Consider the following 23478-nt stretch of genomic DNA (forward strand, 5'->3'; position numbering starts at 1 on the left):
ATGAGTGTGGCGGCGGAGAAACCCACAGTTGCGGTGTCAAACCTTCCACAAACAATCACGGTCCTCGACCTCCGTCACTTCCTCGAATCCCAACTCGGCAAGGACTCAATCTTCGCCCTCGAAATCTCCACCGAGCGCAAGCAATGGAAGCCCCGAAGCTTCGGTCGAATCCAGTTCACCACACTCGAAGCCAAGCTCAAGGCCATGGCCGTGCCTCTTACTTTCGAATCCCACACTCTCAGACTCTCCGAGACAACGTACGACGACATCGTCGTACGCCCCGTGAAACCCAAGCACCGACTCGATAACTGTGTTTTGCACGCGGGTTTTTTCTTTCGAGAGTGTTGCATGAGTGTGTTGGAGTCTTGGGAGGGTGTTAGGGTCTGGGTTATGCCCGAGAGACAAAGGGTCGAGTTCTGGGTGTGGCAAGGTTCGGAGTGTTATAGACTCGAAATTATGTTTCATGATGTTTTGGAGACTGTTCGGTGTAGTCTTGCTGATGGGGATGCCGATGCCTTGGTCTTAAAGGTTTGATTTTTACTTTTTTTTTTTTTTTTTTTCTTAGCTTTTAGGTATGGCTTTGTTATTTTATGATGAATATGTTGCAGCTTTAATAGGAGAAGAAACAAGTTTTGATTGTTCTTTTATTTGATCTCTCTTGGATTGTTTATGGGAATAAGAATGAGAGAATAGGGAACAATGTATGCCTTTTATCATTCTCTTGATTAGTTAATGAGCTAGATACTAGATAGGTGGTTAATGGTTTCTGACATATTGTATATATATTTTTGATCGAATTATGTTATTGTTACTATCACCTCTACCGGATCACCCTCGTTGTCAAATGGCAAAATTGGGAGATCTTTGGGTGGAGAGGCGGTAATCTCACAAAGTTGCTAATATTTCTCAAACAAGGGTGGTTAAAAGCCTGTTTAAAGTTGAATTGAAAGGATTTGAGATTTTGATGGAGGATGGGAGCCTGTTTTCAACCTGAGAATTTACAAAAGAGGAAGATTCCATCTTCATTCTATTTTCTTGGGCAGAGATGGAGCATGGTGGCTCCTGACACGTCTATTGGAGCTAATAACACTGGAATGATACTTGGATTTTTTTTTTTTTTTTTGATACAAAAGAGTAGCTTACATCGCCCAATTTTTTTACTTGTCAAAAAAAAAAAAAATGCTACCTGGAGTTCATTAGATCAATAAGGAAGCTTTTCTGCACTATTTTTGCTTACGACAAAGAAGCTTCAATGGCGAACTATATGAGATTGGATAATTGCGAAATGTGTTGGGATGTCATGTTTTACTAGATTTGTCCAGGATTGAGGGCTGGAGATGTTATGCTTGTTCCTGGGCCTTCTTTATTCCTCCAAAGTTAAAAGAAATGGAGAAGAATGACTGTTGATTTCCTACTAAGAGTGGTGTTTTTGAGGTAAAATACTATTTTAAGGTCCTTTATAACAGATTACCCCACTTCTTTTTATGGAAAAGCATTTGGAGGAGAAAGGCCCCATAAGAGTAGCTTTCTTTCACATGGACAGCTATTAGAGGGAAGATTCTCAGTATGGATAATAATCTTCAGAAGAGAAATATCTGCAGTGTACATATCAAATAGATATTTTAGCATTGTAGAGTAGTGTTGCATGTGTAAGAGAAGTGGGGAGTCCTTAGATCAACTGCTCCTTCATTGTGATTTTTCTTATAATCTATGGTCGTTGGTGTTTTGTTTGTTTGGACTCCATTGGGTTATGCTGAAATGGGTTATGGTTTGCTAGCTTGTTGGAAACGGGTTCTGGTAGGCATCATAGTGCTGAATTGTAGAGGGGAGAAAAAAGGGGGGGGGGGGGGGGGGCGGGGGGGAAGGGGGTGGCAGTTTCATTATGCATTATGTGGACAATCTGGAGAAAATATATTCGAAAGGATTGAAAGTTCATTGTTGGAGATAAAATCGTTGTATGTACATTCTTTGTATGATTGGATGTCTGCTTTAAGTGGTCGCTCTTTTTCTAGTTTGTATGTAACTTTCAATGATGTTTGTAGCCTCCCTACTACACTTCCTTTTTACATGGGGAACATTTCCATTTTTCCTTTTCAATTACTTATCAAAAAAAAAAAAATTGGGCCGATTTATCTGTCAATGTTCTCCTTGCATTCAGTAAAAGTATTGTAGTTTGTCTCAAATTTGTTGAGTGGTAGTCTCTGATATGTATGCTGAGATATTTCTTTTGTTTTGGGTTTTGTTGATGTTCTGACTTTGTCTGATTGTGTTTGCTGCTATCTTGGTGTGCAATGTAGGCTTGAAGAAAATTTTAATTTGGGACATTGTAGGTGAATCAGAAAGAGGTGCTATAAGTACACCTTTTCAATTTCCATTATTATCCTTTTATTGTGTCTTCTGAAAGATGTATTGTATAACCTTGTTAGATTGAGAATGTATGATTGATAGAGATTGAGAGTTGATTATTTATGTTATGGAATAGAGGATTATTGGGTTGATTCGGTTGAATGTGAACCCAATATGGATGATTGCAGTTGCTGCCAAAATCTTGTGTCACATTTTAGTGCTAAGCAAAATGTAGATTTTTGCATAATAATGCAGCCTATTCCTTCTGGTAATTCCCTTCCACCTTTGTTTCAAAAGATTTATGAAACAAGGTTGCAAGAGGAGACATGATTGCATATTAACTAGCTAATGATGCGGCCCTATATAAAGGGGAAGGGCAATAAATGACGTGTTTAGCCAACCTCAAAGAGTTGAATTAGATTTATTATTTTGAGATGACTTGAATTAATTTTATCAATAAATTGTAATTTATATTTAAGGAAGTATAAGGAAGTATGTTGTACTCAACCTTTTACTATCATTTGCTTGGGGTTGTGAAAGAGGAAATAAGCGGGAGATTGGGCATTTGTAGCATACAATTCTTGGATGAAATTATCATTTTTCAATTGACTTTATCTCTTTTCTGACATTACTTACTCTTGTTGATTGGTTTCTGGCTTTAGAATACTTTGACTCAAAGTGTACTAATCTTCTCTCTCTCAGCTCAAGTATGGACCAAAGATCTATCAGAAAATTTCTGGACCTGATATAGATTCAAAATTTAGTGCTGATCGGTACAATTTCTGCAAGGAAGATTTTGACTTTCGTTGGGTTCGAACAATAGACTTTTCTACTATCAAGTCAATTGGACAGTCAACTTCATTTTGTTGGCAAATTGAAGGATTACCAGCTTCAGATATTTTTACAAGTTTCCCCCGTTATAGAGAAGATGTGAATGATCTCATTTTAGAGGACGGAGAGGAATTCTCTTCAACATCTGAGACAGTTCCACTTGTGAAATGCAATCCTGCCTCTAACTTAGCATATGAGATCCTTTTCCAAATCAATTCCCTTGTCCATACCCAGAAAATTAGCCTTGGTGCAGGTACTGATCTGATTGAGACACTTAGCAAGAAAGATGTTGAAACTGCTCTTATGGTTCTTCAGAAGATGCATAAGCTAAATTCCACTTGTTATGAGCCTGACTCATTTGTAAAGACTCAATTACATGTCCTAGAAAGAAACCGTAAGAGTGTTCCCCCCTCTTCCTGGAAAAGGTTAAAAGATCAAAATTTAATGAGTTGTCATAGGGCCCTAATCACCCCGTCAAAGATTTATTGCTTGGGTCCTGAGCTTGAAACTTCTAATTATGTGGTGAATCATTTTGCATCATATGCTTCAGACTTTATGAGAGTTACTTTCGTTGAGGAGGATTGGAGTAAGCTTCCTGCAAATGCCATTTCCACAAGTATCCAGCGAGGTATTTTTGCCAAACCTTTTAGAACTGGAATACATCGTCGCATATTGTCTGTTCTTCGAGATGGGATTGTGATTGGAGCTAAAAGATTTCAGTTTTTAGCTTTTTCGGCCAGTCAACTGCGATCAAATTCTGTTTGGATGTTTGCTTCTAATGACAAAGTAAAAGCAGAAGATATCAGAGAATGGATGGGGTGTTTCGACAAGATTCGCAGTGTATCTAAATGTGCAGCAAGGATGGGTCAGTTGTTCAGTTCCTCTAAGCAAACTCTTGAGGTCCATGGGCAAGATGTAGAGATTATTCCTGATATCAAAGTGATCTCTGATGATATTGACTACTGCTTCTCAGATGGCATTGGAAAAATTTCCGAGTCTTTTGGTTGGGTAGTTGCTCAGAAGTGTGGATTAAATCGAACCCCTTCAGCGTTTCAAATTCGATATGGTGGATATAAAGGTGTTGTCGCTGTTGACCGTAATTCCTACCGGAAGCTATCTCTGCGTAAAAGTATGGAAAAATTTGAATCACAAAACAGGATGCTTAATGTCACTAAATGGAGTGATTCCATGCCTTGCTATTTGAATCGAGAGATTATCACCCTCTTGTCTACCTTGGGAGTAAAGGACGAAGTATTTGAGGCAATGCAAATGGAACAACTGTGTCTGCTGGGAAAAATGTTGACCAATAGAGATGCAACTTTGAAGGTCTTAGAGATATTGAATGGATCAGATTCTAGAAACATTCTGGTAAAAATGCTGCTTCAGGGTTATGAGCCAAATCAGGAACCTTATCTCTCAATGATGCTTCAAGCACATTATGATAACCTCTTGTCTGATTTGAAAAGTAGATGTCGAATATTTGTCCCAAAAGGTCGGATCCTGGTTGGTTGCTTGGACGAAACCGGTATTTTAAATTATGGCCAAGTGTATGTCCGCATTACCATGTCAAAAGCAGAACTGCAATCTGAGGATCAGAGTTTCTTCCGGAAGGTGGATGAGACAACATGTATAATAGTAGGGAAGGTTGTTGTGACCAAAAACCCTTGTCTTCACCCAGGAGACATCAGAGTTCTTGAGGCTATCTATGAAGTGGAATTAGAGGAGAAGGGTCTGGTGGATTGCCTTATCTTCCCTCAGAATGGACAACGGTATACATTACATCTCTAGTTTAATTGTTTTTACTTTACATTTTTGGATTAGAGTCAGCAATTATTATGGCTGCACCAGATATGGTACGTTGGTGAGGTGCAATTATTAGAACTATTGCATTAGCTCAACCTTTATTTTACCACAGTGATTTGACAATATCATGAAAAACTCATCTTCCTACTTTGACCATGTTAGTTTACCTTCCTAAAGTATTTAGGTCCTCAGATTGTTATAAATTACAAGGATCAGGTTGACAGGTAGTTCTGGCATATGACCTGTAGAGTTTAAATTTGAGCATGTCCCTGTGTAGTGAAGTTGGACAGTTAATTTCATATTATGGGTATGTTAATATTCACTTGGTTTTAGTGGGAACTCTGTATTCCTTTCCTCATGGAGTTCTTCTTTGTTTATTATTTTTATTAAAGAAAGTTATTTGTTGGAAGGCTTTGCTGGGTTGAGCTGAGTTTTACTACTTCCTTCTTGTTTTCCTAGACGATGCATTTACATTTGATGTCATTAGTGATTGCGACAATCTAATGCCTTTCTCACAGGGTCAATTTTACCTAGTATCCTGGTTAGCAACTACTCTTGAAACCCACTTTCCCTTGCCAGGAAAAGGAAATTTTCATTTCATTAGTGATTGTGACAATCTCTTGCCTCTCACAGGAGCAATTTTACTTAGCATCTTGATTTGCAACTACTTATCCATTACCAGGAAAAGAAAATTTTCATTTCATTCTGTCTAAACACCTGCCTGCATTTAACATCTAATTTTGTTTAGTCACTTACCTGCACTGGGAAGTCATTTCCTACAACGTCTTGTGCCATGTATTATTATAACAACACATAATAGGGCATGAAGGAATGGCTAGTTCTCTTAGTTCTCAAACAGATAATAATTGTGTCAAGAATTTGTGTCCACAGACCACATCCAAATGAATGCTCTGGTGGTGATCTTGATGGAGACCTGTATTTCATTAGCTGGGATAAAGATCTCATCCCCCATCAAACTGAGGCCCCAATGGACTATACAGGGAGAAGACCTCGTATAATGGATCATGATGTGACCTTAGAGGTATATATTTTAAACTTAGTTTTACCCAGTAGAGTTGAAATAGAAGTTTCATTATATTTTTGTTATTTAGTATTTGCTCTTCTCATTAGTCTGGGTGAACTTGCAGGAAATCCAAAAGTTTTTTGTTGATTACATGATCAACGATACTTTGGGTGCCATCTCGACTGCACATATGGTTCATGCTGACCGTGAGCCAGATAAAGCCCGAAGTAAAAAATGTCTAGAGTTGGCAAACCTTCACTCAATGGCCGTCGACTTTGCAAAGACTGGTGCACCAGCTGAAATGCCCAGGGTTTTGAAACCAAAGGAGTTTCCAGATTTCATGGAGAGGGTAGAAAAACCCATGTATACCTCCAACAATGTATTGGGCAGGCTCTACCGTGCCACTGTTGAATCAACCGTGCAAGAAAGGCCAAACTTGGTCCAGTTGGAGAAGTTTTCTAAAGAAACTTACGATAATGATCTTGAAGTGGATGGTTTTGAGGCCTTCCTTGAAATTGCAGAAAAACACAAAGACCAATATATAGAGAAAATGACTAGCTTAATGAAATATTATGAAGTTGAGACTGAGGATGAAATGCTGACAGGTAATCTGCGGAAACGTGCTGCATATTTGCTTCGTGATAACAGGAGATATGGTGATTTTAGGGATCGGATTTTGCTCTCAATGAAGAGGCTACAAAATGAAGCCAAAGAATGGTTTGAAATGAGCTGCAAACCGCATGAACGTCAGCAGATGGCCTCAGCATGGTATCATGTTACTTATCACCCTACTTATTACCGGGAAGACTTTAATTGCTTGAGCTTTCCATGGATTGAAGGTGACTATTTGTTGAACATTAAAAAATTGAATACTGGAAAAGTTCGCATAAAAACAAGCCACAAGTAGCCAATTTGCGTTCAGGAAGAATTTAAGTTTATTATTTTCAGTTTATCATTGACAGGAATTTTGTTTGGTTCACTTTTTATTAAGCTGTAACTAGTGAAAAAGCACTTTTCTAAGATGTAAGTAGCGATGGGACTAGAGAAAAATCATAAATGTTAGGGAATTGACCAAGTCATTCATCAAGTTTTTAGTTGACACGGGTAAAATATATTCCTGTAGGCGTTTAAATTCAGGTTACTCAATTTGGACATCTTAGAAAACAGATGAGGTTATCCACACAAAATTTAACTCTTGGTGTATTTTTCTTTAGAAGGCACGAGATGGTAGTGCCCAAGGGCCTTGTTGTTAAAGCTAAATTAGTTAGCAACTCTTGATGTTTTCAGGACATTCAGGATTTAAATCCTTCTCTCACCAATTGTAACTATCATATTTTTTTTAAGGAGATAGTCGCGGATTTCATCATAAGTTCTAGATAATATCATTTCATGTTGTATCATCATATAATATCTTCTTTTTTGTCATAATTTACATTATACATATTAGGTTTCTGTAATAACATAATAGTGTAGAAGGTAGAGTAAATTTAGAGGAAGTCAATCTTATGATGCAATGGCATATTAGTACATTGCTTCAAATAGTGTGGGGCTTTAGCTTTAGCGACCATCTATTTCAGTAATTGTTATTTCATTTATAGAATTAGCTCCTTCAATAGTTGTTCGGCCTTTAGTATTGCAAGTACTCTTGAAAATGAATGCAGGTTGCTTTGGTGAAGGAAGGGTTGTGTCACTACTCAACATGAAAACAACTGTCGACATGGTTGGTCGATTTGTCGCATGTTCTTGCACACACAGTAGCCCAATTTGAATGCATCTCAATACTTCATTAGCAGGGTATGTCTTACCTAGTGATGAATCAACTATTTCCATGGCTTTGCCTTCTTTCCATTGGTCCCAAATCTATTAACAACATATTCACATTAGGCTAAATACAATACAACAAGGCTATTATTGCGTATCGTTATTTCCACATATACTTACGTGTCCAATCAAATTTGAGGAGGGACCATTATGATAAGAGTTGGTGTTTCTTTTACTAGTAATGATCTCCAATAGCAACACCCCAAAACTAAATACATCGGATTTTATTGAAAATAATCCTTGCATTGCATACTCGGGTGACATATAACCATTGTTGTGATACAATGAAAAGAAAACTATTGAGCGTAGTTCATGATTAAACAAAAATTATTCAAGAAAATCCTTTGTTCAATAATATTACACATAACATTTGAACTAATAAAAGATAAAAGTAATTTTCCAAGAGCTTGGTAATTTAATTGGAAAGACTCTTGATTTTTTCAAAGGAGGCATCTAAGTTCAAATCCCCCATCTCCCAACTATTAAGTTATCAAAAAAAATAAAATGAAAAATTATTTGAAAGAAGTCCATCATTTTTGCAAAAAGGGGCCGCAATTTGAACTCCTATAAAATATAATAATGTTAGTATAGTAAGCAGTTGAAAACTATAACTATATATATATATATTTATGGGAAACATAAGCATTGCCTTTATACCATTGGCCTTGGTGAGTATATCCGTCAATGTGTAAATATTTAAGATTTTTCTTGGACAAAAACTCGTTAATATTTTTCTTGGAAAATAAACAACATTTTTCATGAGTTCTAGAAATAGAAAAAGTTTGTTCAACAGTTCGAGCTCTGTATTTAGAGAAAATACTTTTTTCAGTCCAATTAAGATCATAAACAGATTTAGTAGAAACTTTAGGAATATTCCATTTTCTAAAATCTGGGTACTCACTTTCTTCAATAGTGTGGTCTTCTTCATTCACAATATCAGGAGGACAACCAGTCCTAGAGCTAACAGAGGAGTCGGATCTCCACATCCTATCAATATCTAACTTAGTTATAACACTCAATTATTATGTTTTTCTCACAACCGTTGCATTTCGTAACACATACCGGACATCAACCCTATTCCTCTCACGCCCTCACGCTCTCCTGGCTTCACGGGCCTTACTGTTCGGATCTGGGACTTTTTACAATGGCGGTGGCGCCAACGACGGTGAGATCAACACAACAACGAAGTATCACAAGGTCAGGTAGACACGGACAGAAGATGAAAGACACAACAACACTATCGGCCAAGGAAAGAATGGCTCTGATACCATAAAGGGGGAAGGACGACAGCGCAGAAGGCGGAAGCACAACAGATAGCAAATATATGGATTAATTCAAAGTAAATAATAATTGAAAGTAAGGCGGTAGAACCAGCCAAGCAGTTGTATATCAAAATAATTCAAAGTATTGAAAACAGCAGTTGTTTATTGAATATACATCAAAGTACTTACAGTAGTAGTAGCAACAAGATTACAGTGATCAACAGGTTGGGTAATCAACAGGTTGGGTAAATAGTACAAGGCTTGAAAGCTAGTCCTGGTTCCTAGTTACAAGCTTTGTAGTGAGATATCTTGATCTAAGGAGGTCCTAGAGAGAGTTCTAAGGGAAATCCTAGAAAAAGATTCTGAGTTTAACAATAAGGGACAACCCCCCTTATATAAGTGAATAAAGTAGTAAACAGTACAAAGTAAATAATGACATTTACTATTCACATCAGGACCCGTGAGGGGTAATAGGAGCGCAATATCCGGAAGGAATCAGATCAGCTTTTGAGGCAGAAAGTAGGTTGGCTGGTAGTGCCAAAAGTGGTCAACATTGTAATAGTAGCTTCAGTAAACAGTTTTACTCTTGAGTAGCATCATATCAGCAAAATAATTCTGTCTTGGAATAGTCAACAATGGATCATTATTGTCAGGAAAGTATCGTCGGCAAATAGTAGCATCATCTAGCTGGATCATTATGCTTCTAGGAAGTAGAAGCTGCATCAGACGGGTAGCCAGCATAAGGGTCTCCTGGAAAGGGATCCCATGGGGGATCATCATTGCATTCATGTTCATGATAGGTTGAATATTGGTTACAGGAACCACAATACATTAATGGCTCGTAAATAGGATCTCTTGTGAGAAATATTCTTGGGTCATCATGTTCTACCCATTGTAAGTGTCGGACCGCAGAAGTATAAGGTTTGTTAACAAAAACAGAAATTCTATCTGTACAACCAAAGAAATGGTAGTCTTTCCATAATTCTTCAGAGACATCAAGAATTCGATTATTAAAGTAACTTCTCCAACATTCAGCAAGAGCATAGGGATGTTTATGGGAAACATAAGCATTGCCTTCATACCATTGGCCTTGGTGAGTATATCCGTTAATAAGAACAAGATGCTTGGAAGGTTGAACAGTCATCCAATTATTCTTTTCCCATCTGGGTAAAGTACTCCAACATCGGATTGAAACATAAGGGGTTGCTGCAACATCTGCAACAGCCTTTTGGATAATATTAGGGAACTGGTTGATTTGAATATGACTCGTTAATTTGATGAGTCTGACAAAACCAAATTCAAACATTTGAGAAAGCCAAAAAGGATCATCATCAGTACCATCTTCATAATTAATCAAAAGGCCTGGGAAAGGATGGGTTTTTTCATGTACTCTGAGACTGCTCCCAAAGTATTTTCCCCATTTCTTTTTCAGGTAGCATCTGTTGGGGCCATCAGGTTCAACAATAGTAGGAGCAATTGAAACAAGAGTTTTGAAATATTTTAACCAAAGATCAAGATCTTTAGTCATAGCCTTGCTTTCAAAAATACAAGTTTGTACTTCTGGAGGCAAGTTGGCAACAGCACTTTTAAGCAAAGATTGATTTTTTAAACTCAATCTAGCAAAATCAGTACCCATTATAGTCTTTCTATCCATTGAATGGATTTCCTCTTTGCCAAAGAGTTGACTAATCATGTGTGATTCATCATGATGGTTTTGAGCGTAAACAAGGCAATTAAAAAGTTGGTCGGCAAAGGCTGCATTTTTAGTAGTAGGGTCAATAATTTGGGTAGCAAGGTTAACAAGGTGAATTTCAAGTGCTCTCATGGTTTTGTTGAATAGTTTGTGGTGGTCTGAAGAATAGGCAGCTTGAAGATTGTCAAGGATGAATTTAATGGAATCTGGTAATTCACTATAAATTCCATTATGAAATTGCAAGTCTGTGTTCAATACTTCTTGTAAAGTTAATATGATATCACCACTGGAATATGTCACCTCAGCCGGGACAAATTCCTGAAGGGATGTTGCATTACTGGATTTTACTCCAGAAGATGCGCCTTCATGCATTACAAAAGGGTATCCCGCTGGGAACCTTTCGTCTTGAGGAAAGTCCTGTGCAGGTGCTTTCCCCTTGTCCCTCTTCTCTGCCGAAGAAGTCATAATATTCCACTTAATAGTGGTAGTATTAAATCTTACTTTGTCCTGCCAAGTAAGGGAGAGGATGTTAAGCCAGTTGGCCATAGTTAATAATATAATAGAATATTTTTTAGAAAAGTGTGAGTCAATAGTATCAATAAAATTCTTTTGAAAAGTATGGTTCAAAAGCCAAAATCTGAAATTTTTGGATTCAATGCAGTGTCAAGTAAAACATTGCTAGCCTTTAAATCTCTATGGATAATTCTTAATCTTGAGTCTTGATGAAGATATAAGATCCCTCGAGCAATTCCACAAATAATCTCAATTCTCTTTCCCCAATCTAACCATGACCTTTTTGTTTCATATGAATGAAGACACTTGAACTCAGATTAGTCAGCATTCGTGATTACATATACAATCTCAATGCTAAGAATTAAGATGTTTAAATTTGGAGGACCATTTTCATGGTCATGATGCTTGAAGTTTATGTGAAAAGAGTACGTACCAAAAATATAAGAGTCCAAACTATTGTTTGGCAAATACTCATAAATTAACATCTTCTCTTCTCCTTGAACACAACAATTTCTAAAATTCTCACCAAGTTCCTGTGTTGGAGTTTACCAATTAGCACAACTTCATTTTTGAACTGTTCTATTCCTTGTCTTGAGTTTTTTGATAGTCTTTTCACAGCTATTTCCATTCCATTTTGTAGCAAACCCTGAAATAAAAATCCATAGGTCATTTTATCATAGTACCCAATTGTTGACAAAAATTTAATTTAGTTAATTATTCGGGCAAACTCAATTTCACCTAATGAAGTCTTACACGTAAAATTATTGGTGCTCCTAAACATTCATGACGGATTTTCCAATGCATTAACACACATGAACTAAGATTAAGCTATTCTTTTGGGTGTTGTCACTTGTATAAGGAGAATACCTTATAAACTGAGCCAAAGCCACCTTTACCAAGCAAGTTAGCAACAGCGAAATTATCTGTGGCTGCAATAATGTTTTTTAGATCAAATACTGAATCTCTTCTAGTTCCATCATGGTCCCTTCTAGTTGTAGAGTCTTCTAAGTTTGGTAAACTATAGGCACCAGATTCATATGAATCTGCGCTTTGCTTCTTCCCTGTTATAAAACAACTAACAAATAATCAGTTAATATGTTCATATATGATTGATAAGAGAATGTGCAAATGGAAGGAGCCAATGCATTGGGATATAGATAGGCTGTGAGGCAAGAAATTAAAGGACAAGCATATACGAAATTGTCTGGGTTGCTTCAATATACCATCTAAGTAATGAAAATCACTCATTTGAAAGTACAAAAAAAAGGGGAAAAAAAAAAAGAAAAAAAGAAAAGAAACGAAAAGAAAGCCCTTTTCATCTCTATATTAAATGCATTTTGTAGTTTCTTTGTCCTGTTTGTTAACTCTATTTTGTAGTAGATTTCAAGAATACGTTTTCCTTTAACTTCTACAAATTTGAAAATCATCTGAGTTGGGGATATTTTTTCTTCTTTTATCTTTTATCTCTCTCTCTCTCTCTCTCTACCCTTTAATTTAAAATTTACCAAAACCTATATCTTTTAATAAATACCATGCAGATAATTTACCAAAAATAAGAAAAAGCCAAATGCACTCTTGAGTCACCTTACTAGCATTTTTTCCACTAAGCGATAAAAAATAAGTGAAAAGAAACTACTTCAATTAAAAAAAGACTGAGTAAAGAATTGCTTACCTCTTTTCTTCTTCATTACCAACCAATACACAATGGAGGCCACAAAAAGAACCATTACAGCAACAGGAAGTCCCAGAATCGCCAACATCTTTGTTTTTGGAGCAAGACCATTTTTCTAGGCATATTGAGCTAAGATAGAAAAAATATATATATTTATTTGTTATTCATAATGACCTCATAAATTTGAGAAGGTAATTGAACATAAATAGTTAGTATTGATGCAACTTTATAGGGAAACAAGAGTAAGGACTAAGGAGGAAACAATGTGCTTAAGGAGAATGTGTGATTCCCTTATTGAGGTCAAATTCACTAGTTAAAAAATGCGCAAACCAGTTTTCACAACATCAACCTCAGATGGAACAAGTGTTACATATATAGCAGCGGGACAAAAGTAATGAATATAATTGTAGAAATTCTTATGATGCCAGGAATTTACAAAATTTAAACAATTTTCAACTTGTCAAATCGTTTCTTAAAAGTTTGAAAAAATTTAAGACAAAGAGAATTAGAAAGATTATGACATTGTTTTTGGACGGTTTAACAAAATATGTTAATTCTTTGCAACATGCATAAAATCTGGATTCTGCTAAATATTAAAAGAGAGGTGCTACGTCCACAACATTTTTACAACAAATCATAGGTGGTTAGTTATTATTGCTTCAAATTTGAACTTAACACTAAGATTACTTTTTTGCCCCAACAATAACAACCAGTAACAACCTGCCACTTAAGATTTGTTGTAAAAATGTTGTGGACATATCATTTCTCATATTAAAAAGTGTTAGGAAATGTGAGACAGTTATTATATCATGTTAGAATAAGAAATGGTACGTTAAGTAGACTGTAATAAGCACTGTAATATAATAATTATTTTAATGGTTTAGCTATTCAGTAGTTTCGTTATCTTTTTAATACAAGAAATTGTCATTCTTTGGGAATATCTATTCTTAAAAATGAGAAATAAGTATTTTTGTAATAGTTATTCCTTAGTAGGTATAATAATTTTTAAAATTAATATATTTTCAAATAAACAAACTTTTCATATGTATCTAACAATTATGAAAATAAAAATATCAAAAAATAAATATTTTCTCTCTCAATTTAAAAAATATTACTTATAATGAAATATAATTATGTGAGTAATATGTTTCCTAAAATACAATTTAACCAAGTTTTATTCCTAATAATAAATATTACCCTTATATTGGTTTCGTAATTCTCATTTAGAGTACCAAAAGTACAATTAATATGATTTCACTTAAGCAGCCTACCATTTTCTTCTATCATTTTTTTTTTTTTTTGGTTACATGTCTATGGTACCTTTTTACTATAGTTAACCTAAGCACACAAGCAATTAATGTGGTAGCAATAATTAAAAATACATTGGCAAGTATTGCTTAAAGTATTACCTAGTACAACTGTATCCACGCGTATGTATAAATCTTGTCCTTCATCAGAAAATGTTCTTATGTCGACCAAGTCCCTGTGCCATGTCAAGCATCCAATCCCTTCCTCACTCTCATCTGCACTTGTGTAAGCTGTACAAGAACAATTCCTTAAGCAATCCTGCTCACACTCCTTCAAACTTAAACTCATGTCTACATGTGCTATTGAAGTATCGAGCACCTTCACATGTGCCAACTTGACGAACCCTTCTCCGCTCTTACATGTGGACACCCCTTGGTTCCTTACACACCCACTTGATCCATCTCTAATGCGCCAATCAAGAGGTGACTTGGGTTCAAACCTGGGTAAGCACGTGCAATCGAACTCGCCCCCATTGTATGGGTCACAATAACTATTTGGACCACACTTTAAATATATATCGCATGACTCTTTTGGGTACCATAACTTGACCCATTTACCATTGCCCCAAGTGTACCTCCCAAATGTTCTTGATTCACCTAAGACAAATATAAATTTAGAGTAATCATCGACTTAGTTATGCTATACATAATGGTGATTTCATCTTGATTATTCACAAAACTAACATTCATGGGGGAAATATATAATTTAGATTTCATTTCTGGTACACCGGTCAATCTTTGGCTGCTCCAAGTTCCGGCCCGCCACAATGGAGTCCGACCCTTGTATAACAACAACTGGGGGTCCCCAATTGGATCAATTTTAAATGAGTACTTACCTGTTTTTGGGTTATCTTGGGACTTCCAAGATGTTAAGTATCGGTTCAACCCAGTCTGCCGGTCCAACCCAAGTTTCATAAAAGGAAGAATAGTATTGGTGGGATAATCAAAGCTTTGCCATAAGACCCTTTGGCTGTGTCGTTGAACCAAGACAAGATTTCCAACATCTAAGAGCTGAGCCATAGAGATAGAATAGTTTGTTGATGAGACTAAAGCAATATTTGTGGACCAAATAGGAAGGGTTTGATTTTGGGTGTGGAGGACAAGGTTTCCTTGACTGTTGATGGACAGGATTCCGGAGCTATCATTGAGTGGATTGTCTCTGTTTGCAACCCACACAATGGTTTGTTCAGTAATTTGGTAATACCAAATTCCAACGTAGCGGCAGTTGGAATTGCTAGGGCTGAAAAATCCAAGTGCAATTGTTTTTTGGTTGGAGACTAGAGTTTGACCATCTTTGATGGGCTGGTCTGGTGTTATGGTGTCAAGGGAAACGCAAATTGGGAAAATAAGGGAGAGGAGTAATAGTAATACTGATTTCAATAAGGATTTAACAGGATTCATGGGTTTTCCAATGAAGATTGTAGGACATAAGAGTGCGAAAAAAGAGCATCTGAATGCATGTGTATTAATTCATATTAATACCCCAAGCCGAAACTCACTATTCACATGTTCCCATATATCCACATTTGTTTTTAGCGTGTTGACCTTCGAGTACTTGAGTCATTTCTTATTTGCTTTATTGAGCTTTTTAGAATGAAACGGATTGAGATATGGTGCATGAAAACCAAACTGCCGACAGGGGTGGGACCATGTACAGTCCAGTGGTTCAAAAGAAACCCCTGAGCTAGCAAATATATATAATATTATTTATTTATTTGACCCCTAATATAAAAATTTGAACACCATATATGATCCTAAATTTTTTTTAAGTTAAGCTGAAATAAGCTTTGAATATGATTTTTTTAGTAATATCTTGGCCCTCTAAAAAAAATAGTAAACCTAATAATAAAAGTAGAAATTTGTTAATCTTAAATCTAAAAAAATATTAAATTTTAACAAATTTTTTTTTTTCGAGGGAATAGATTTTAATAAATTTGTAATAAACTAATAGATGAAATTAATCAATGCAATGATGATTAAAGTTTAATTATCATCAATAATTAGCATGTTTATTGTATTTAGAAACAATAGTAATTTCCAAGATTTAATCTTAGTAATAATAATTAGTATGTTCATTATATTAAAAAATAATATGTCAAATGAACTTATAATTTATCTTTTATTCTCTTATTACTACTATGAGCAAATTTGTAACAAGATTCATCTATTACCTAAGATTTACCTTCTTACTGATTCCCCAAAAAAAAAAAAATCCTAAAACTACCACTAATTGCAAACATTTCAATAATTAGCATGTTTATTGTAACAAACAATACTGCTAAAAAACGATTTGATTTATTTGTGCCTTTAGGGCATTTATTAATGAACTATTTTATAAAAATTTTGATACTATTTCTATGGAAATATAAAAATCTATAAATTTTTTTTCCTTTCTTATATATAAAAAATTTCTAAAACAAATGCCTTAAGTGTATTTGAAAAAAAAAAAAAAATTATACAAGAAGAAGAAGACAAATTAAGAAAACGAGAAAAGGTAGAAGAAATAAGAAAGAAGAAGGCACTTCTACTAAGTGCAACTAATGTTAACCAAACCACATTTTCGTATTTAAGGTTCACAAGTGTGAACCGAACACCTTTTAATATTCAAGAATTAAAAAAATTATTTGAAATTGATTGTTTATCATCTACAAAATTATATATATATTTGTCAAGAGTTTTATAATTTAATTAGTTAGCACATTCTAGTATTTCTAACGAGGATATCTAAAATTTAAATCTCCACTCCCCTAATTACCATATTATTAAAAAAAAAACTATATATGATTTATTTATTGAATTATGGATTTATTCTTAAGTCACCTAGTTATTAAGTAAGTACCAAATCTTAAAGAAGTAAATACAAAAGCAATAAGCACAATATTCAAGATTTGTTATCTCCGCGCATCCTTGGAGCGATAGTCACTTCACAAGTATAAGTGCTTGTGGGATGTGTGATGTGGGAGGCAAGAGCTGAGGTTCAAGTCTCTAAAAGAGAATTTCGCACATATATACACTTAAATTAGACTAGAGTAGAATTTATATCTTGTATTAAAAAAAAAAAAAGATTTGTTAACAAATTAAGTTGAAAACCAAAAATGAACATCCTTGATGAAAAAAGCACTCTGAAACCTAGTCGTGTAAACGCAAAGCTTTTATGTAATAGGGTAAAGGAAAACCCAATTTCTGAAAAGAAGGGAGAGAATAGATAATGTATCAAATATAGCCTTGAATTGTAGACTACCGTAAATGGAAGACTAGTGCATTTAGCAAGTGTTGACAGATTAAGCTTATTAAAGTGTTTAACTTATTTTTGTTACTATTTATGAGTCCTTATACCATTTTTTAGTACTTTTCATAGATCTTATTGTACTATTTAGCTAGTTTTTAGCTTTTTTTTTTTTTTTTTTTTTATACTTTCAACAAAAAAAAATTTCAGTTTTAGTTAAATAAGTTGTTCCCAAATATTAATATTACCTCACCTCTCACAGAATTTTTTATTTTTTATTTATTTTTATTTTTTTATGAAATGTCCACAGAATAAAGATTACTGCCCACAGAATAAGATTACTACCTTGAACTAACCAAGTGGGCACTACGTTATATATAGATTATTGCACGTCCCACACGGTTAACAAAGCTAGCGTGAATGAGATTTTGGCTGGAGTAGACATAGATTATGACTTTACTTCCATCGGTCAATGATAATTTCATTCAGCTGGCGGTGAATGAAATTTTGACGAGAGTTAGACATAGATTTTGAATTTGCTTCCATTATCTGTCAATGGTTACGTGAAATGTAATCATGTCAGGTAAGACGACCGTTGGTCGAAAAATATTATAATAATACCTGAGTCTTAAATCTAATAGGTTATTTTAGAATATGTTTTCAAATTAAAACAACATTACACGTATTTATTTATTTTTTTTACTTATACGTATTTTTAATAAATACAAACAACGTTACTAGAACAACGTTACTAAACGACTCCTATGTATATAAAGAGAGAATATTGTCTGTCATTTTCACATACACTTGTCATTTTCTTTTTTTACCACTTATAGTTTGCTACACCATTTTCAGTTTTTACCGTTTATAGTTTGTTACCTTAGAGTTAGGGATGGCAATGGGGCGGGGCGGGGCCAAAGGATGGGATCTTCGCCCCCGCCTCGTATAGATTTTTCTTGCTCCATCCTCGCCCCGTCCTGCATGACGGGGAAAATTTCTTTCCCCATCCCAGCCTCTTAAGGCCCCGCAAAGACCCATGAAACCCCGCTCTATACCGTAAAACTTTATTTCTTGTTAATTTTCCCTATAACTCTTACCATTTTCTCAAATAAAATGACATGTTTCAATATTAAAAATATACTTGAAATTATAAATAAATTTATCTTATAAAATCAAACTAATTTTTAGCAAAAACTAAATAATATTATCTAAATGCTTAACAAGACAATGTCACAACAAATATCTCATAGTATGACACAAAAATCTCATATTATGTTAATGATAAAAAGTAAATTGAGAAAGACATATGATTCATGAATGAAAAGAAAAAAAAAGAAGAAGTTAAAATTGGTACCTTATTTCCAACTTTGCTTGAGAGAAAAGAGAGGTAGAACCACGTTAGGTAGAATAAAATAAGCTGATGATATTTTTGTTTAAATAGTAAGATTTTAGAGTATGAAAAAATTACAACTTAATCCTATTAACGCGAGGTGGGGCAAGGCGAGGCGGGGTGAGGATGGGGTGGGGCGGGTCCAAAAAGTGTAAACCCATCCCCGCCCCGCCCCGTGGTGCGGGTCTAAAATCTCGCTCCATCCCCGCCCCATCACCTTTGCGAGGCGGGAAAAACCCGCACGGAGCGAAGCAGGGAGGGACGAGTTAAGCGGGGCGGGAAAAAATTGTCATCTCTACTTAGAGTTAGTGGCGGCTTTAGGATATTTTTTAGAAGGCTTGATAAGAAGATACATTTATGGGAAGAGATTAATTTTGTAGTCAATAATGTTTCCTTTTTACAATTTTATCTATTGTATGTACTAGCAATAGAAGGAAAAAATAAATTATAAGTTCATTTGACATTTTTTTCTTAATACAATGAGCGTATTAATTTTTGTTGTTAAGTTAATTTTAATTATTATTGCTTAAAATGTTTTTATCTATTAGTTTAGGACAATTTTATGTTTACATTGAACTATCAATGTAAAATTTACATTATAGAGAATTATATTGTACAAGTTTATTTAGAATCAATGTAAAGTTTACATTATAAATCATTATACTGTACACATTTGTAAAAAATATACAATATTGTATACATTTGTTTTAAAACAACGTAAATATTATATTGATAGTACAATATAAGCTATGAATTTTCCATTAGTTTATTTCAAATTTGTTAAAATCTAAGTCACCCCCTCCTCAAATTTTAGATAAAATTTGTTTGTTGTTGAGCATTTTTTTTTTTTTTTTTTTTTTGCATGTGTTTAAAAAGACCAAAATATTGTTAAGATGATTATATTTAATTTCATTTCAAGTGGGTTTAAAAAACTTTTAGAGACAGATGTTCAAAAATAAATTTTAAGGTCAAATAAAACAAAATATTATATAAATAAAACAAAATATTATATAAATTGCCGGCTCAGGCGGTTCATTTGAACCCCTGAACTGTACATGGCGCCGCTCATGGGCATACAAAATTGCGGCCTCAGTATCTTTGAAACTCGGCACCAGCCAGGAAAGTTGTTATTTTTAGTATTTTCTACCGGGTGGAAGTCTTTGAAAATCTAAAGCTTTCTATATAGGTTGCAATCTTTATTGACTATCATATCATGAGGTTTTTATGATGAATTTGTGTAAGAACACCAAGCTTGCATTATCTTGCACTAAGAACAAATTACTGACAACCATAAAGGTCACGTGATTGGTGACCTTTATTTAATATTTATGACCATGAAACTAAAGTCTATGGATGAATCATGAATGAGAGTAAAATCTCAAGGGATCGAAGTGCATAAAGAAGACTGAGAAACACGTAGTTTATTATTATACTAATAAAACGTGAGAAACATCAAACAAGTGCTTTAGATAACTATAATATGTACTATCTATTAAGACTAAAAGCGACACGGTTTGAAACACAGAACTGATCGTCAAGCGATAACATATAGAGACAACATTGTTCACATTATAGGGAAAACTTGCTTGAGTGGAAACGACACTATTTGGCGCAACTGAGGTTTTCTATACGACAGCGTTTAAATCAGCAAAATTCAATTCGAACATCACAAGGGGACAAACCATAGACTTGTCAAATCTCAGTTGAATGCAGGACGGCAGGTGGGGGCCAAGGCCGGGTCTTTTTTATTTTTAGAGTTATTATATATTTTATTTTTGCAAAATCTTAGACTTCCTTCTCCTCAATAAACCCAATTAGCATCATTTAAATAGCAACTATTCAACCAAAAAAACTTAACAAAAATAATAAAAACATTTATAATAGCAATTGTATTTTAGCCCCAAAAAAAAAAAAATTTACTACTAAAGAACCAAAAAATCATGCGTTATTAGAAAAGCTAAGATTAATTTTTTGCAACAACAGTATACTAGTATAAATATCAGTTGACTGCAACAAGTTATTAAAAATAAAATACAATATTTTATTAAAATTATATCTCTTATTTTAATTAAAAAAACTCAAATTTTCTCTCTTTCTTTATTATTTTAATGAGTTATTTATATTATTTTAAATGAAGTAATAAAAAAAAATAGAACATTTGATGTTGAGTGTATTGTAAAATGAGATGGTAAAATAGATGGAATAATTTTTTGAGGTGCTAAAAGCTAAAATTTTATCACCATCACCGTGAATGCTCTAACTTCGACCAAAAAAAATAAAAATAAAAATCCTAGCCAGCCTAGTCTTTTTTTAAAAAAATATTATTTTGTTTTTGTTAGTAAATGATTGCATCTTAATGTATTTAAAAATAATAGTTTTGTGTATTTATTAATTTTTTAATACTATATGATGCTTATTTGGATTTTTTTTTCTTTATACTTCGGCCTCCGCTAGCTTAAAATCTTATATCCATCTCTAGTTTGTTAGGACATATGTGGATATTGTTAGAGACATATGTTATGTATATTGGCTAATCATTTGATAAAATTCACTTTATTTGTAATTTGATAGATCTAGAATAGATTTAGTACTTTAAGAAACAAGGATTCAAGTTTAGTATTGAAGCCATGCAAATCTGTTCAAGAAACAAGTGAATAAGTATTGTTCACTAAAGCTCGACAGATAGATATCTATCGAGATTTAATGACGAATCTCGACAGCTGCTTGACAGAAACAGTATTTATTGAGAATTACGAAATTTAGTTTTTCAGATCTGCTTTCATGCATATCCAAGTGTATTTATGCAGGGTTTCTTTTCTCACAACCTTAGACATATATAAGGATAATTTTAAAGGCCGTCACATAAGGAATCAGAGCATCCCTTCATGCATAGTGTGACCGGAGACAAAAGTTGACATAATTTATCATATTCTCTGTAGTAGCTATTACGTCGTTGTGCTAAGGGTTTCGTAACCAAGGAGTTTCTTGATCTTCATTGTTTGGATGAACTGAAGAACTTTGCAGCCAACATTTTTCTCAAGTTGGTGTGTTAGTCACATACTTAAATCCATGCATTGATTGGCTAGTCACATACTAGGAGCTGTGCATTGAAATGAGAGATTATCACTACATTACAAGTCCAATTGGGTATTGGGGTAAGAGTTCAACTGTAGGTTGGTACAAGATACTAGGATTCCTGTACTTATAACCGTTTGTTTTGATAATAGTGGATTCTCGAGAGTGATGACCTTAAATTCACCCGATGGGGTTTTGCCTCGATAGTTTTCCCCATTCGTAAACAAATCACTTATGTCAAACTTATTTTTCACTGCATTTACATTAATTGATAATTTGTTTGTGCTACCACGCTTATTGCATGTAATTGAATCTAATTAATTAACTTGACTAATTAATTGATTAATTTATCAAATGGGTCAATACATTCTTGGCCTATCATGGTTGAAGGAAGTTGATAACATCATATTATTTGTTCTTCAAATGTAATCTAATCTGTACTTCAATAAATAGATACAAAAGCTCCCAAGAATATTATAGCATGCTAGCAAATTACACTCCAAATCTCATTAAATCCTTCTATAGTTGATTCAACCACACTATATCTCAATCTCAAATTACACTTAGAATCTCATTACCAACGACAACAGAGCCTTTATATCTACAAGCCCACTACAAGCCAAGCTCAATTTCTTCTTGTGCTCGATTCATGTTTCTTTATTTTATTTTATTCTCTTTTGCATGGTCCAAACTTATGCGCCTTAATAGGGATTTGAGGGAGTGGTTTGGTTGGGGTGGGTTGACTTTTTAGGACTTTTTTCATGTGCCTAGATCACAGGTTCTAGCAAATGGGTTGGGGCCACTTTGTAGCACCTAGAGCTCATGCAGAAAGGTCACATGCCCAAAATTTTTACCCAAATGAAGACCTATAGCTCTTGTTGTATGTGGTTGAAGACATTGTCATTTTAGGATTTTGGAGCAACCTGGCTTCTTTATAGGCTTTTGTTGCATGTTGCTAGCAAGGGCAGCTTCCCAAGAGGCTAAGATTGGCTAGGGAAGAACAACCAATTACATTTTCCTTAATAATGATAAAAGCAAGACTTCATTTTACATAAACAAAGTAAATTTAACCATAAGCATTAGTTTGACATTATTAGGGATCATGGCTTCAACCATTATGCATAGACAAGTCCTTATGAGCATCCTAAGTTTGATATAAAACCCCAAATCAGATCAAACATAACAAGCCATGTTTTACACTTGAAACCCTATACTTAGAGCAAAAACTCATACAACAACAGCATAGGAACCACATTCTAAAGTCTTAGGGTGGAAACAGTGGCACAAACGAGACTTTCTTCTCTTCTTCACCACCTCTCTCAACTTCTTCTTTCTACGGTATATGAAAAACGTTTTTAGATCTAGTGTATTATGCATATTTTCCACAAGAAAGAAAAAGTTAAATGAGGAGAACATTAGTTATGCGTAACCCATATTTGGGTTTGGAGAGAGAAATTGCAAGGCAGAACAAATAGGCTCAACCGTGGGTTTGGGTTGGTGTGAGAAAGAGAAAGA

General features: G+C 34.5%; 1 protein-coding gene and 1 pseudogene across 1 annotated transcript; one reads left to right on the forward strand and one right to left on the reverse strand.

The window, feature by feature from the left end:
* On the forward strand, positions 1–6911 carry LOC142635744 (RNA-dependent RNA polymerase 2-like). Its single transcript, XM_075809847.1, has 4 exons — positions 1–528; positions 3049–4946; positions 5872–6022; positions 6129–6911. Exons 1-4 carry the CDS (start codon positions 1–3, stop codon positions 6909–6911), a joined length of 3360 nt encoding a protein of 1119 aa, XP_075665962.1.
* A 4533-nt stretch (positions 6912–11444) lies between these two features.
* On the reverse strand, positions 11445–15673 carry LOC142634037 (G-type lectin S-receptor-like serine/threonine-protein kinase At1g11410; annotated as a pseudogene).
* Positions 15674–23478: the final 7805 nt, after the last annotated feature.

The sequence above is a fragment of the Castanea sativa genome, chromosome 5 (assembly GCF_040712315.1).
Source record: "Castanea sativa cultivar Marrone di Chiusa Pesio chromosome 5, ASM4071231v1".
Classification (NCBI taxonomy): Eukaryota; Viridiplantae; Streptophyta; class Magnoliopsida; order Fagales; family Fagaceae; genus Castanea; species Castanea sativa.